We start from the raw sequence: 16,146 nt of genomic DNA, 5'->3' as shown, positions 1-16,146 counted from the left end.
ATTCCATGTTATAAATATTAAGATGTAAAAGTCATTAATAGTTTTAATTGTGAGGTCTTCAGTGCCACCAACAGGCTCCTTTGCCTCAATGTCAGGGTTTCCAGGGTCATGGAAAACCTGGAAAAGTCTCATTTTCCTCGCCTGGAATTAGTAAAAATCATTAACAGCTTCAGAAAACTGATGAAATTTTGTTGCTTGTAGTAGAATTAATTGTTACAGTAATCTTTTCGCGATAACCTTCCACGTACTGTGATATAACAGCAAATTTATTTTCTGGAAGTTAGACATTGACATAACGTAGCGCTAATACTCCAAATGACTCCAGTTCATTTAATAAGACCTGATTTCAGTCATCAAGATCACTGCCATAACTGTTGAGGAGGATTCATGAATGAACAATAAGTGGAGGCTTAAGCGGGATTTATACTTGTGCGGCAGAGCCTACGCCATTGTGAGCATTTATACTTGTGCAGTGGTGTGTCTGTGTCACTCTGCAGTTACACCTCCAAAACACTAGTCGGAGGCGGAGGTTTCTGTGAAGTGCTGTAAAGTTTAGTTGATTCAAAACACACATTAAACACACATTAAACATGGCTTAATAGAGACAATTTCAAACACAAGTACACAAATCAGCTTCACTGTAACTCGCAGCATTCACAGACAAACACTTGTCTTTATCTGGACACATTTTCCCCACAAATACAACACGCTAATGTTACTAGCACAAGCCTATGGCATTTTACATTGTATAAATTAGCCTAGCGGCTAGCAGACTTTTCCTCTACTCATATGAAGCCAGGCACAACAGCAACACTTAACAAAGGTAATGTTACAAAATTTGGCTCCATTACAACTCACAAGGTTCACTGACAAAACAACTGTCTTATACTAAACACGTTTTCCAAACAAATATAACATGCTAACGTTATTAGCACAAGCCTATGGCATTTTACATTGTATAAATAAGCCTAGCGATGAGCAGTGATTTCCTCTGCTCATATGAAGCCAGGATAAATCACACACAAGACTTAAAATGCTATTTTTGTGGAGGCTTTATTGTCTTCACAATTTATTGTTTCTTATCTGTGAAATTAAAGTAAATAAAAGCTTTGTTTCCACTGAGGGAAATGGTTTCAGCTAACACAAATAGACAGGAGGTCTGCGTCGCCGCGATTTGTGGTTACATTTCTGGGGAGGTCGATTCAACGCAGAAGTATAAATTCCGCCTTACATGTTTCATTTTGTTTGCTGCAGTTGCATCATTCAAGCAGACAATCTTGTTTTATAGTAACCAGAAATGAGAAGTTAACCAACTCCCATTTCTCCTTAATTTTGACAAACATAAGTAATAAGAGGAAACAGCATTTTGTTTTCTCGAGACAACAAAATAATCTGTGATCTTGAGCTAACGGCATTAAAAAAATTTGTTGTAGTCACATGACATGACATCTTTTTCGGGGCACAATGAGGGGCCATTTTGTAGGACAGTAACAAATGACCATATGATAATGCTGCATTCAAGTCTTATTGGAGTTATTGTAATTTCTGACTTGTAACTGGCACTCATGTCACCATCAAACTCCTAATAACAACTGGGAAACTCTGACGTTTCGAGAACCGTTAGTTGTTCTTTGAAACCAAACAAACTTCCACCAAAGTACATTCATTACTGTAAATGAGCTTAATTTAAATTCATATCGTTTTATATTGTTAACACATTTATTAACACAACCTCAGAGACTTTTGGTCCTGTTGAACAACCAATCATGGGATTGTACAGAATATCACCAGTCTAATATTTCTAACATGTCTCCAATCACAGAATCTCAGCATTCGTTTCGTGCTGACTGTTTCTTTTTCCAGGTCATACAGTCATCCCTACACAGTCATCTGCTTACTCTTCATATGACTTGTAAAACAAACGACATCCTCCACTTCTACCCGAACAACCGCCCAACCTCTGCTGTTCTTTCTTAAACATGCGACTCATCCACCAGGCTATTAGTGTGTTTATTTTACTTAAAAGACACGTTAACAGATGGACGCTTAAACAAAACTTTAAATATCTCTGTGTCTGCGCTGTACAAACAGGGCTCATGAGCATGTGTGGGTGGAGGCCTGCAGAGAGAAAACAGGATGGAGAGAAAAAGTCTTGAGATGAGCAGTCAGTCGGTGTTTGTTCCCCTCAGCCTGATTAAGATGTTGCGTTAATGTTTCCCCGCCGAACAGCACTTTGAGCCCCATTCACACAGGAGGGACGACCCACTTGTGCTAATGTGTTTTGAGTGAACAAACAGGGAGTGGAAAATTTTAAAGAAATATTTAAGGAGAGTAAAAATGATTTAGTTCATTTAGATTTTGTATGAAGATTGTGGACTTTCTTGCTGAGAGTCAGAAGTTTGAGCCCACCTTTGTGTCTGTGAGTTGCAGCCAACAGCTAGTTAGCTTAGCTTAGCACGAGGACTGGAAACGAGGAAACAAAAAGCCTGCCTCTGTCAAAAGGCAACAAATCCACCTATGTGTCATTTTTACAGTCCAGCTTTTGGACAGAATTAACACACAAGACATAACAGATGATGTCACCTCTGGACAGAGCCGAGCTAACTATTTCCTTCTGCTTCCAGCCTTTATGCTAAGCTAAGCTAACTTGCTGTAGCCTTGTATTAACCTGGCACTTTTGGAAAGATTTTTTTGTTAATTACTGGTTTCAAGGTGAGAACGTTTCAATCTCAAACTTATAGGGTAACTTTGGTGGTTTTTATGTGACTAATGGGGGCAACAGACAGACTGCAATTCATCCACTAAAAGCCCTTTTGTTTTATCACTGACAGGCTCAAGTTGTTACGATGCTTTCAGACCTAGAGTTGTCTTGCTTTGGTCTGAATCAGGGACTCATTTTGTTACAAAGTTGTATCATTGCCTAGAGTTGGTTCATGTTCTCACGGCAGCATTTACAAGCGGACCAGATCAAATGCCTTGTGTGAGAAAGCTGCTCTTGATTGGTCAGAATTTCCATGTGGGAAAAATCCAGGAAGTAAAGCAAACGTTGAAGAAGAGTATACTTGCAAGATAAATGTGACACTTTCTAATGTCACAATGGAGGGACAACTACGCAGGTTGATTTTAGCGCTGCTCATCGTGGACTATATTGCTGTCATTGTTCATTTTAGTCAAACCATACAGTTTGAAAACGAGGCGCGGCTCCAACTAGAAAACAATGTTTTGATGCAATGGATGTGCTGAATGTGTATATTAGAGCACCAGAGTTCATTTGTAACCGGACCAAGACCACCTCTTCAAGAACGTCTTGGTCCGGTTGTTTTAGTGCGCATCTGAGTGTGATTGCTGTGTTCACACCTGCCCAAACGAACCGCACTTAGGGGGCAAACGAACTTGAGTTCGATTGAACCGAACCAAACAGGGCAGGTGTGAAAGCACCCTTAATTTTGGTTCAGTTCCTGTTCACACTGACTTTTCAAAAAATGAACCAAGAGGAGTAAACATAAAGTTCTACCAACTGACAGGTAACTTGTTGATAGGAAAGTTTTGGCGTTTGTCATCCTGCATCGTCAGGGCCCATGTGGGGAATCAAATCCCAGCAGCAGCACTTTAATGCTTCGTAAGTGTTTATATTTATGTTCTTTGATTTCACAAAGACCTCAAAGAGAAATAAGTGGTTCGGTTGACAGCTTTCACTCCAGCCCAAACGAACCATACTAACCACACAAACGGACCTGAGTTCATGTAAACCAAACCGAACAGGATAGGTGTGAAAGCACCCTAATGCCTGGTTTCCACTTGCGTATGTGACTGGTGTCCATAGATTCGTAAATATATGAATGATGCCTCTAGTGTCCAATGCAAGGAAGTGCATTTCTTTACTGATGGATAGAAACCTGATGGAAACTACCTGTAGCCGTGGGAGAGAAGTTCATTTAGTCCGTTTTTCACCATCCTGTAGTTTGGAAAATGCACTTATAACATTACTGGGACAGAAACAGGACCTGCCAGGTATGAGGCATGCTTTGTGAAATATTCAATTAAAAAGACTTATGAACAGCTGAACGAGTTATAGTGACGATCTGACTGTATATAATGTATAGCTGTATTTTAACAGAATAACATTAAGCTTCACAGTGTGTTACAACTAGATAAAGAAATTATTTTTAATCATACAGTCACTTGATTATCAACAGGCAACTAAATTGAAGAAAATAGTCTGTTAGCCAGTTAGCAACCTGTTAGCTAAGCTAGCACACTGTCATACGGTCTCTCCAAAATTCTCTGCAAAAGTTCAGTGGGGTTTTTTTTATGGGGAATTCCGGACTAAAAAATATTACGGAGGGGAGGAGTTTCACAGGCACATCGGATATCACTGACATTCCCAGATGAGTGAACGGAATTCCGGTTGCTTTGTCTCCGTGCACATACGTAAGTGGAAAAAGGCCTAAGTGTCTGACAACATTGTGGAAAGGATCCCAACAGAGATAGATCTCTTTGCTAAAGAGTAAGATCCTTTATTTATCCTCAAACAGCCTTTAAATCACTTTTACCAAACCCACCAGACTCCATTTAAATAAACAGTTATTTTATCATTGTAAAACACACTTCAGTCATCACTGACAGAAACAAAATAAAACTCACAAAAACTGTCTTGGTTCATCTTTACACTGTCTCAACAATCACCAGCTCTGGTTTGGCTGAAATAAACCTTTAATTCACCCAGTTAGATTTGAAAACATGCTGACTCTATACACGCTAAAATTACTGTTTATTTATATGGAGTCTGGTTGGTTTGGAGATGGTGATTTTTGAGCTGTTTCCAGTTAAACAAACAGGATCTTACTCTTAAACAAAAGATCAATCTTTGTATGGATCCTTTCCATAATGTTATCAGACAGCTAAAATAATAATCTGAGCCTGTCAGTGGCAAAAACAAGCACTTTTAGTGGACATATACTGAGGGTGCATAATTGCCCGCCTGTTTGGCAGTTCCATGTCACTCAATACTGGACCAGTTTCAAAAATGGTAGACACAAAGATTATGAAAACTATCAATGAAAATAGAGTCCAGGTTGAGAAATAAAGCTAACATGGACGCAAAGCTCTCCCATGTGATACAACTGAAAACTCTAAAATAGCTAAATGCTAAATGAGGTTGTTTTTTTTTTATCACCATCAGTTTCCAAAGTCAAAAATAAACTTTAAAGAGCTGAACATTCATTCAAAAATGTCACTTTGAGTTTCTTTACGCCATTTCTTTCCTGCTCATGCCAATCAGTGGTTAATGTACACGTAAAAACAAACATTTTAATCATAAAGCTTCTTCTCGCTCCACCCTCGTCTTCCTCCCACCTCCTTCCCGTCTCGTGGTCTGATGAGCTGCACTTCTTTTTTTTCTCTCACGTCAGCAAACCTCAGCAGAGACACAGGCAGCCAAGAACTGTGGGGTCGAAGGTGCAGCATAAATTACAGCACTGCTTTTCTATCTTTCACTCTCTGACACACACACACACACACACACACACACATTTCAACAAACACTCCCCCTCTCACTCTCCTGACAGACACATTTTCTCACACTTGCGCACACAGCTGCTGCACAGCTGTCTGATCCATGAGGAGAAAGGCAGTAATCCGGTCGCCTACGTCTTCGATATGAATCTCTCTCTCTCTCACACACACACACACACACACACACACACACACACACACACACACACACTGAGGATAAAGCTTTTATTCGCTGATAAAACAGCCACAGAAGTTTTCCTTCTCTCATTTAGAGGATTTAAAAACACAAGATGAAACACCACAAAGACTTAAAAAAAAAAGAAAATTGACTTTGATTTTTTTTTTTTTTTTAACTGCACACACTGAGGCCCCAGCAGCTCATTAGCTTAGCTTAGCTTAGCTTAGCATAAAGACTGGAAACTGGGGGGAACCAGCCCGGCTCTGTCCAAAGGTAACAAAATCTATCAGCTGAATATTGAACATGATATCTTAATTTGTTCAAAAACATTTAAAAAGTTTAAAAAACTACAATTTGCCATTTTAGGCCCTGATCACACGGAAGGTGTTTTAGCAGCTGTGTTACTGGCCCAAGAATGCTAGCATGTGTTTTGGTTTATCTGAACACAGGTGAAGAGCCGGGACATGTGGCCCTTCACGCCTGTCATGCAACACTTGTGTTCAGATTTTGTTACCGCCCGATGTCACTTACACTAGAAGGTCAAAGGGCCCTGCACATGGTTATTATGTCCGCACTCTCACTAGCTGCTCACTAGCATTCTGGCTAGTCATGTTAGCAGTTGTGTTGTACAGCTGGAGATACTGCCTTTTTTTTATTATTATTAAATGCCACTAGTGAAATAAAACGCTTGCTGCGCCTTTTTATTGTTGCCAGGCAACCCCAGACTAACCCTTGTATTCTAACCTCCCCATGTAATCAATCTACCGTTTATTTATTTTAGTTATTTCACAGTAATCAGTAGCTAGTTCCTAAAATGTTGAGGCAGAGGGTACTTGCTGTAGCTCTGGTTGAGGGTGAGAAGCTGTCAGTAAATAGTTTGTTGGACACAGGGAAACAGAGATCTGTGTGGGTACATGAGACCCTAAAAAAGAGGGTGGATCATGGGGAGTACCACCAGTTGGTCCAGGAGCTTCTCCTCCATGATGGCTGTTTCCAGACATATTTTAGGATGACTCAGGGGCAGTTTGACAACCTGCTGTCTATTGTCAGGCCGTATAGCTCTGGGTATCCAGTAGTCTCACTCACCAGACCTTTCTCAAGAAAAGAAAGGTCTGGCTGGGCCGACTCTCACTTTAAAATTGGAGAAGAAAAACGCCCCGGCTGCTTGTATACCTTTCAATCAATCACAATCGTTCTGGGCGGTGCCACAGCAACGGTGCGCTTGCAAAAATATTGCCGGGGAGGAAACAGGTTTTGGTGTAACACGCCCACAAAAATATCGCCTACAGGATGCGAACCATGGCAGAAAAATGGCTACATCCCCGCAAGATCAAACACCGCAAAAGTTAGTAAAGGACGTGTTGAAAACGGTTGAAAACTGCTACACAACCGGAGGTGGTAGGGCGGGACTTCAGCGGGTGGCTCGTTCCGCCCAATGAGAGGCTGATCTCTGCAGCGAACTTCCGCCCACTCAGACTAGGTATCCAGCAACCGCTACCACCAGTTTGTCCTCCATTGTTTACCAACTGTAAACTTGTTGTTGTGACGACCACAGAAGGCCCGCCTCTCAAATCATTGGATTGGACAAGGGGGGAAAAAACAAGATTACAAGGGGCGCTGCTAGTTGCAGAAACACGAGGCACATAGCAACACCATGACAGCAAGCTTCATTTTCATAAAAAACAATTACAAAAAGCTTTCTGTGTGATCGGGGCCTTAAAGGCATCCTGCGTTGATGACATAGCCCTGGTGTTAACACTACAAAAGATAAGTGGTCAGAAGCATCTGATTGAGTGGTTTCAGTGATCAGATCACAATGTCTCTTTGTGGTCGTCTACACGTCTACGTATTTATATTCAGAACTTGTGATCGGTTCGCCCAAGACACATGTTAAATGCCATGTAAGAACAGGCCTCAAGCATCCCTGGCTGCCTGGCAACTGGTGCCAGCCAAGAACCAGTCCTGCCCTGTACAAAATGGCCAATTGTTGTTTTTAAATGCTGGTTGTTGTACAGATTAACAAGCGATAACACGTGTAACCTCGTTCAATGACGGCTCACCGGCTTTGAACCGTAGTTGGGAACATTCTGGCTTATTAGCATTAACTGACTTGGGTTGTTATCAGCTGGTGCCTAGTGTCTAGCGGTCCAGACCAGCCCGCTGAAGGCAGGATAGCGAGGCACCAACAACGGCTTTATTGCAGTCTTCACCACTGAACAATGAACATGGCCTTCTCATGAGGAGTAGCCCTGAGCTTATCTAGACACTTAATTCTACTGGCTATCGTCACTATTGCCACATGCCATCTTCACCACCAGCTGTTTCCCACCATGCATGAAGCACACGTCACAGACTCACAGGTTACCCACAAGGCCACTTTCTTAAAGGAGAAAAAAGGGTGAGCTGGTGACATGTAAGTTACTGACATTTGGAGTTGCTTGTAGGCAGGCTGGCTTGCTGTTTCCCCCTGTTTCCAGTCTTTATGCTAAGCTAAGCTAACTGGCTGCCAGCTGGACCGTCATAGTTAATGTGCAGACATGAGAGTGTACCTTAAAATGCAGTTATGTTTCTAACTCCCAGAGTGCATCACATCGTATTTCCCATAGTGCTCTATGAGAATTTAATGCAAACGGGAGTAAAGAGCCGCGAATGAGGAACAATGCTGGTGCATTCTGTCCGTGTGAGACGAGAGGAAGACTGGACAATGAGAATCTTTGTGAGAGGAGAAGAAGAAGAGGCTGTTTGCAAGTCTCTGGGGCCTTTTGAATCAGTCACATACAATGTTACACAAAATAAAACACACAGCATATTGTCCCCGCAGCGAGAACACACTGTGAGACATACAACACCTCCAAATGTCCTCGTCTGGACAATTATTCATGAGCTGGAGTCAGTAATAAACCTGGGGGCGACAATTTAATCAGTTTATTCATTTTCCTTTGATTACAAGTCCTGAAATTTGTACTCAAGTACAGGACTTTAGTTATGTTAGTTACCATCAGTGGTAGTTACAATCTTCCTCCCTAACATGCAGGCAACACAGGTGTTCAGGTGCTCTCATGTGTCCTACCTGCAGCCGTCTCTGCCTCGGAGCTGGATTAGGTTTGTGCGCTGCAGATGGCTGTCAGTGACAGCCAGGGCTGTAGGAAAAGATACAAGCTGCACCGCCTCTCCTGCTCAGCCCCAGGCCATGAGACATCAACACAACCAGGTGGATACAGCACCACCTGCCTGAAACTCCTGTCTGTTAGGACAAAACACATTTTGCTTCATGTTAGTTTACTGCAGCCCTCATTCTGACACAACAGACGACTGCACAACAGTTAAATGTAAGTTATTCATTATGTTCATGAGGCTGGTAAATGTTTGAATACGTCTGTGAACTCAGTATGAAGCCAAACTTTTAATTGCACAGGCAGCGTGTCTGAGAGTGTTTAATAATTAGAATATTTTTAGGTGCCTGAAGAGAGAAAATTGTTGCCCTCAGAAGTAGTGAAGTTCTTAGATAAAGGTCCACCTGCTGTGTATCACTATAGAAAAAGGCAAAAATTAGAGAGAAGTCAGAAAAATAAATTTGGGCAGTGAGTTTGTCTTATTTACAACCTCGAAATCATCTTCGATTCAAATGTGAAAACCACTGGTACAGGTGAATATACCTGTAATTTATATGGGCAAAAAAGTCCTAAATGAACTTTTCCATTTGTTAATAAGACAATTATAATACTAAAACAATTATTTACTGTGATGCCATACTGGTTTTTCTAGCCGATTAGAATTTTACATGAACAGTTTTCAGGGTGTCTACAGGTATCAGACACTTGAATTTAATGTATTTAAGACCTTTTCAAAATCATATTTAACCAACTTTAAGACTGATTTTTAAACAATTCCTATTCTTCTTACATCTCTTACATCATGGATCGGCGGTTTGGTGCGGCTTTTGATTTGCTGGTCCATCTACATCCCAACCCTCACCTATGGTCATGAGCTCTGGGTAGTGACCGAAAGAAAGAGATTGCAGATACAAGCGGCTGAAATGAGTTTCCTCCGTGGGGTGGCTGGGCTCAGCCTTAGAGATAGGGTAAGGAGCTCGGACATCCGGAGGGAGCTCGGAGTAGAGCTGCTGCTCCTTCATGTCGAATGGGGTCAGTTGAGGTGGTTCAGGCATCTGATCAGGATGCATCCTGGGCACCTCCTGCTGGAGGTGTTTTATGCATGTCCCACTGGTAGGAGGCCCCGGGGCAGACCCATAACACACTGGAGGAATTACATATCTCATCTGGCCTGGGAACACCTTGGGGTCCACCAGGGGGAGCTGGAGAGCATTGCTGGTGAGAGGGACGTCTGGGGTGCTTTGCTCAGCCCGCTGCCCCCGCGACCTGGCCCAGAATAAGTTGATGAAAATGGATGAATGGATCTTTTTCCTATTTAAGTATTGCAGGTAAGTACCACTGAGTTAACTTAACCGACAGGTAAGTGCAAGTAAAAAGCCCCGTGGGCCAAGTAGGGTGCCAGGTGGCCCGCCGACCATTTTCCAATTCATAGTAGAATTTAAATTACTTCACACTGGGATATTTTATTACTTTGAGTGTAAATAAGGTGCCAGAGAATAAAGCAGTTTTGTGTTTAAAAAAATCAGGGTTTTTTTTTAAAGATACTGCTCGTTGTGGAGGGCCCTCTAACGATGGTGGCCGGCGCAAAACACCAGTGGCCCTAACTAAAGCCAGTGTTTGTCATCAAGTTACCTAGATTCATGTTCATTGGTCATCCCTGTGTTTCCTGTTTTATTTTGGTAACCATTGTCTCATCTTGTTTCAGATTCCACATCCTGTCCTTTGTGATTCCTTGCCCTGCCCTAATGTGTTTCACCTGTGTCTCATGTCTCCCTTGTCTTAGTTGAAGTCCTTGTTTTCCCCTGTTTGTTGCCAGATCATCTTTGCCCTTAAGTAAGAGTCCTAGCGTTTCCCTGGTGTTACCTCTGTGTGTGTTTGACCGTTTTTGCTCATGACCACCCTTTCTGCCTGTCGTTCTTGGATACTCTTGCTTGTGTGACTGACTACACTGCGTACCGACCTTTGCCTGACTAAAAACCCTGAACTTTCATCTGAGTCAGGGAGTCTGCTCAGTGAGTCCATCTCCAGTTTGTGCTTGGTAATGTTTGGTTTGTTCTTTCCGGGCTACTGAAGAATCATGGCATTGGAGCATGGCGAGGACCCGCTCCCTATGTAGATGTAAACAGCTTATTCTAAGGTAACAGAGGCACCCACTGTTCACTATCACCCTAAATCCTGCACACTGAAGCTTCAAGGCTGAATATTTATGAAATTTAAGACAGTTTGAGACTTTTTTTAAGACCTGCAGACAAAGAAGAAAGAAGAAGTGAGTTCAAATAGGTTGTAAGGGGCTTGATTATGACGGGCCTTAAAGGTGAGAAGCAGAATCTTGATGCGACTTTCTGTGGTCGTGTACACTTGTATTTATCCCTCCCTGTACATTTTAATACTGACTTCAGTGCTCTGTTTAATCCAGTGTCCTGCTGCTGTCTCCCACAGAGGCCTCTCCACACTGTCACCAACAGCTGACTCCACCTGCTGCTGGTGTGTGACCACCAGAGCCTGGTGAGATCTGAGTGAGCCAAGAAGCAACTTTAATTCCATAATAACGACTCTGTGATTTCTGAATTTCTCGTCTTTTTTTATTCACATACAGTACCTTCAATTCTGGACAGATTACATTCAAGATTATCAAAAGGAAATGCCAAAAGAGTGAATTCCCTCACAAACCCAACAAGCACAGAGAAATGCATTGGGATGTACAGTACGTATACCTCTGATAAAAATCTACACACGTTAGATACGCAGACGTTATAGGCTACAGCAGGGTAACGTGTACTCTATAACATGTGCAGGACATAACGTGTGACCACAGGGCCGAGCTATTTACACTGGATCCAAAAATTGTAGTTCCTCTTCACCATTTCATCTTTCTTTTTTATACATATTAACATGTACAGTAATCTTCTTTAGTGGGGAGAGCTGGAAACCGTTTCTCCAACATCCTTTGAATCACACACACATCACACCAGTTGTTGTTTGAAAGCACTCTACTCTCTACTTCACCATAAATAAAACAATTACAAAAATATACCTCACTTCAAACAGAGCCATAGCAGGAAAAAGAGCGTACAGCCATCGTGGAATGATAAAAAACAACAACACATATCAACCTGTGAGAATAAGATGGAGGGAAAGATGGAGGAGAGGTTTGGAGGGGGATGGGGGTGCTGGTTTCCAGGACAGTGTGTGAAAGAGTTTAAAGAACAAGCTGGAATTCAAATGAAAGACAGCAGTTTTAATGGGAATGTTTGAGGTTGTGACAGGCTGTGGATGGCAGCTGCGGATTGGCCGTGATGGTGGCGGTGACGTGGGTAGTCTGGGCAGAGGAGGTCGATTTCCTGACATGTTGTTTCCTTTCAAGTCAAACCGCCCCCCCCCCCTCTCTCTTTGTGGGAAGATGTGTCGAGGTTAGTAGACATCAGCGATACAGGAATGCGGGGGTTAAAAACTCCAGGTCCATGTTGGATTAGTAGTGTGTTTACATTCACAGGTATATCCCATCGTACTAAGGCTCAGGAGGCTGCGATGTGTGTCAGTGTATGTGTTGCTGCTGCTGTTCCTCCTGAGAAGCAGAAGACTAGAAGCGGAGCTATTTTTTCTTGGAGTTGACGCTCTTGCAGACCCAATTCATGCCCTCCTGAAAGGAAGAGAAACAGCAGCGGTGAGAATAAGAATGAAGATGAATGCAAAAAAAGAAAGAAGTAAAAGCTCAGCTGGAGCGCTCACCTGAATCCCCTCACCAGTGAGGGCGGAGCAGGACTGGATCTGCCACATGCGATCCCGGATGGTGTGCAGATTGAGACCCTCCGCGATCTCGGAGGCCGGGGCGGCCGTCAGCAGGTCCTGCTTGTTTGCAAAGATCAGCACCGGAACGCCGCTCAACTTCTCTTCATCCAATAACTCAGCCAGTTCCTGCAACACAAACAAACATCTGTCAGTTACACATAAACACGCACACAAATACTGTGACAGCAAAAATATGAGACTCAAGAGCTTCGTGTTCGAGTTGTAGGCTTGAGACTTGAAACTTGGACTCTAGGGATATATTGTTTGCTCCCTCAGTGTGGTTCGTTAGGGCAGGTGTGAACACAGCAATCACACTTGGGTGCGCAACAACCAGACTGAGACCTTCTTGAAGAGGTGGTCTCAGTCCGGTTACAAACGAATGTGTTCCGACCTGGATCTGAACCAACTGCAGTCACATGACACATTGTTTGGGTTAAACATGAGCATGTTACAGTCCTGGAGGATTATTAATGTGCACCTCCTCCTGTACTGCCTTAATATGCACATTCAGCACATCCAATGCATCAAAACATTGTTTTCTAGTTGGAGCCGCGCCTCGTTTTCAAACTGTATGGTTTGACTAAAATGAACAATGACAGCAATATAGTCCACGATGAGCAGCGCTAAAATCAACCTGCGTAGTTGTCCCTCCACTGTGACATTAGAAAGTGTCACATTTATCTTGCAAGTGTACTCTTCTTCAACGTTTTGTTACTTCCCGGATTTTTCCCACATGGAAATTCTGACCAATCAAGAGCAGCTTTCTCACACAAGGCATTTGATCTGGTCCACTTGTAAATGCTGCCGTGAGAACATGAACCAACTCTAGGCAATTATACAACTGTGTAACAAAATTAGTCCCTGATTCAGACCAAAGCGAGACAACTCTAGGTCTGAAAGCAGCCTTATTTTCTGTGTTCAGGACGTGAGCGTGTAACCCCACAGTGCTCAGGTGAGGTTATAAAAAGGTAGCAACCAGGTGCTCGACTGTAAGCAGCACACATCCAAAAAACACTGAAATGGGAAAAAAAAATGCAAATATAAGAAAGTGAAACACCAAACTAGAGTGAATCTGTGGTTGGCCTTTAATTTCACTTTAACTGGTGAGTGTGTTTACAAACATCCATACATTTTTTAACCACTTATCCTGTTAGGGGTCACGGGGGGCTGGAGCCTATCCCAGCTGACACTGGGTGAGAGGCAGGGTACACCCTGGACAGGTCACCAGACTATCACAGGGCTGACACATAGAGACAGACGACCATTCACACTCACATTCACACCTACGGACAATTTAGAGTCACCAATTAACCTGCATGTCTATGGACTGTGGGAGGAAGCTGGAGTACCTGGAGAAACCCACGTTGACACAGGAGAACATGCAAACTCTGCAGAGGAGCTCCCCCACCCTGGGTTTGAACCAGGGACCCTCTTTCTGTGAGGCCCAGTGCTAACCACTGCACCACCCATCTCTTATTTGTTCTGTTAAAACCCAATAAAGACAGTGACCGGCTCCTGCATCAAAAGGACTTGGTCTCATTTTAAAAAACATTAAATCCCCATTAACACTGTCTTTCAGGGAAAATGTTCAAATGTCCTCCATCTCATTTCGTTGTCAGCAATTGGGGACTTGAACGTCACGTCCAGTTTGCTTATGAAGACTTAAGACTTGTAAAACATTGTATTCAAACTTAAACAATTGGTTTAAGGACAGAAAAATAGTCTGCAACAATTCTGAAATTCAACTAACTGTTTAAAGGTCTAGGTCTTTGATTTGTCCCTTCTGGGTTACTGTAGAAAACAGTATGCTGGACTCTGTGAAGTGGATTGGCTCCGTATGTGGATATAAACCGCTCATTATCAAGTAACAAAAACACAACAATTCTTATTTTCGGGGATTTATAAACTGATGAAAACATTGTTATGAATATTATATTCCGTTCTTGCCAATAGAGGTCTCTAAATTCTACACACTGGACCTTTAAGTTATTTATTTATTTAACAAGTCCAGAGATGCCATTGGTTTTCACTTATCAATAGCAGCTGTTTTCTGGTTTTCTTTGCCTCCTATGATAGTAAATGCTGAATGAAATCAATGTTTTTGGGTTAGTTGGACAAAATAAAGCTCCAAGGAAATGTGATGGAGATTTTTTTGTCTATTTAGCAACACTGTGTAGATAGAATGATTAATCAAATTTATTAAGAAAACAATCTCCAGATGAATAGAAAATGAAAATAATCATTAGGTGTAACCGTAAAGTATCGCAGTAAAGGCACAGTCCACACTGACACAAACTAACACGCAGTGTACATACCTGTCCCGTCTCCTCGAATCTCTTTCTGTCAGCGCTGTCAATGACATAAATCTGAAACAAAGGGAAGTTTTCCTTGTGAGCATGTGCAGCAGGTCCTCGGTGCATGTGTGACCACACCAAGGATGAATGTATCAAAACAGGAATGTAAACCTTTTTTTAAGAAAAATCCACTCACCAGCACGTCAGTGTTTTCAAAATAGTTTCTCCAGTACGGCCTGATCTTCCTCTGACCCCCAATGTCCCAAACATTCAGTTTAAAACCCTGAGACTGGACGCTCTTGATGTTGAATCCCTGCAGAGAACAGAAAACATGAAGTGGGTTAAAAAAGGGAAACACATGTAATTCCTGACGCTAAAAATTCACACATCCTTGTTGTATTGTGTCTGTTTGCTCCAATAACAGGTGGTGCACCTATGAGACCTCCGTCCATACCTGTGTGGGGGTGATGTGGCTGATGTCCTCAGATGCCAGCTGTTTGAGCAGGGTGGTCTTCCCGCCGTTGTCCAGACCCAGCAGCAGTATCCTCACCTCCTGGTCTGGTGTGCTCTTTAGCTTGCGCAGGATGGACAGCAATCCCTGCAACAATCAGTGAAAAGCAGCCATTTGATGTTACTTTGCCAGGGGGACAGGGGGAGCACTGTGGCAGCTGACCACCATTGTACAGATGCATCTCTTTTTACAGGCCGTGCAAGTGCAACTCTACTCCCCATTGTGGCTGATGGAGATGGGCAAACACCCATCTAACGGTACCGGTGTGTGAGGACAACGACACGTCCCGTTAGCAGCTCGTCACATCATCATCCTTGTTTATTTTTCTGTGCCTTGCGGGCTGGTTGTTTGAACGCAGGGCTAGTTAACGGCACGCAAACGGGAGCTAAGTGTAGCTAACGTGCTAAGCTAATCTCCCCTGATAACTGAACGAAGCAACAAGGCAGCTTTTGCAGTTGAATGTTTTTCTCGGCGAGTCGCTAACAGCGGCGGCCATTATATCTCAAATATACTAAAGCTAGCGCTACTTAATGCGAATATGTTCACATGTTTACGTGATGTTAGCGGTTAATAGCTAATTATTATACGACAAATTAAACTCACCATCTTGTTGCCTTCTCTCCTGGAGACGCCGCAGAGGGTTACTAAGGGGGGTGACGTCAGACGCACAGTTACGTACGCAGCTCGAGGACAGCCCCAAACATGGCGGGCGAGTGGCTAGCTAACTTAGCTGCTAACAGCTAAATA

At 42.8% G+C, this 16,146-nt stretch overlaps 1 protein-coding gene and 1 long non-coding RNA gene across 2 annotated transcripts in view; both read right to left on the bottom strand.

Moving 5' to 3' along the window:
• Positions 1-16,146, bottom strand: part of LOC125881175 (uncharacterized) — a 261,696-nt gene that overhangs the window by 52,648 nt on the left and 192,902 nt on the right. The window lies entirely within an intron of this gene.
• Positions 11,384-16,111, bottom strand: arl3b (ADP ribosylation factor like GTPase 3b). Its single transcript, XM_049564192.1, has 6 exons — positions 16,003-16,111; positions 15,343-15,486; positions 15,085-15,201; positions 14,910-14,960; positions 12,535-12,720; positions 11,384-12,445 (listed from the first exon to the last, which is right to left on the bottom strand). The coding sequence occupies exons 1-6, from the start codon at positions 16,003-16,005 to the stop codon at positions 12,398-12,400; spliced, it is 549 nt and encodes a 182-aa protein (XP_049420149.1). The 5' UTR covers positions 16,006-16,111; the 3' UTR covers positions 11,384-12,397.

This window comes from Epinephelus fuscoguttatus, linkage group LG20 (genome assembly GCF_011397635.1).
Source record: "Epinephelus fuscoguttatus linkage group LG20, E.fuscoguttatus.final_Chr_v1".
Taxonomy (NCBI): domain Eukaryota; kingdom Metazoa; phylum Chordata; class Actinopteri; order Perciformes; family Serranidae; genus Epinephelus; species Epinephelus fuscoguttatus.
This window is presented reverse-complemented; position numbering and strand designations above follow the sequence as displayed.

Coding starts and splice junctions, on each gene's coding strand:
- arl3b (XM_049564192.1), bottom strand. Junction 12,721..14,909: donor GATTCGAGGAGACGGGACAG/GTATGTACACTG, acceptor TTTGTGTTGCAG/GAACTGGCTGAGTTATTGGA. Junction 12,446..12,534: donor TCACTGGTGAGGGGATTCAG/GTGAGCGCTCCA, acceptor TCTTCCTTTCAG/GAGGGCATGAATTGGGTCTG.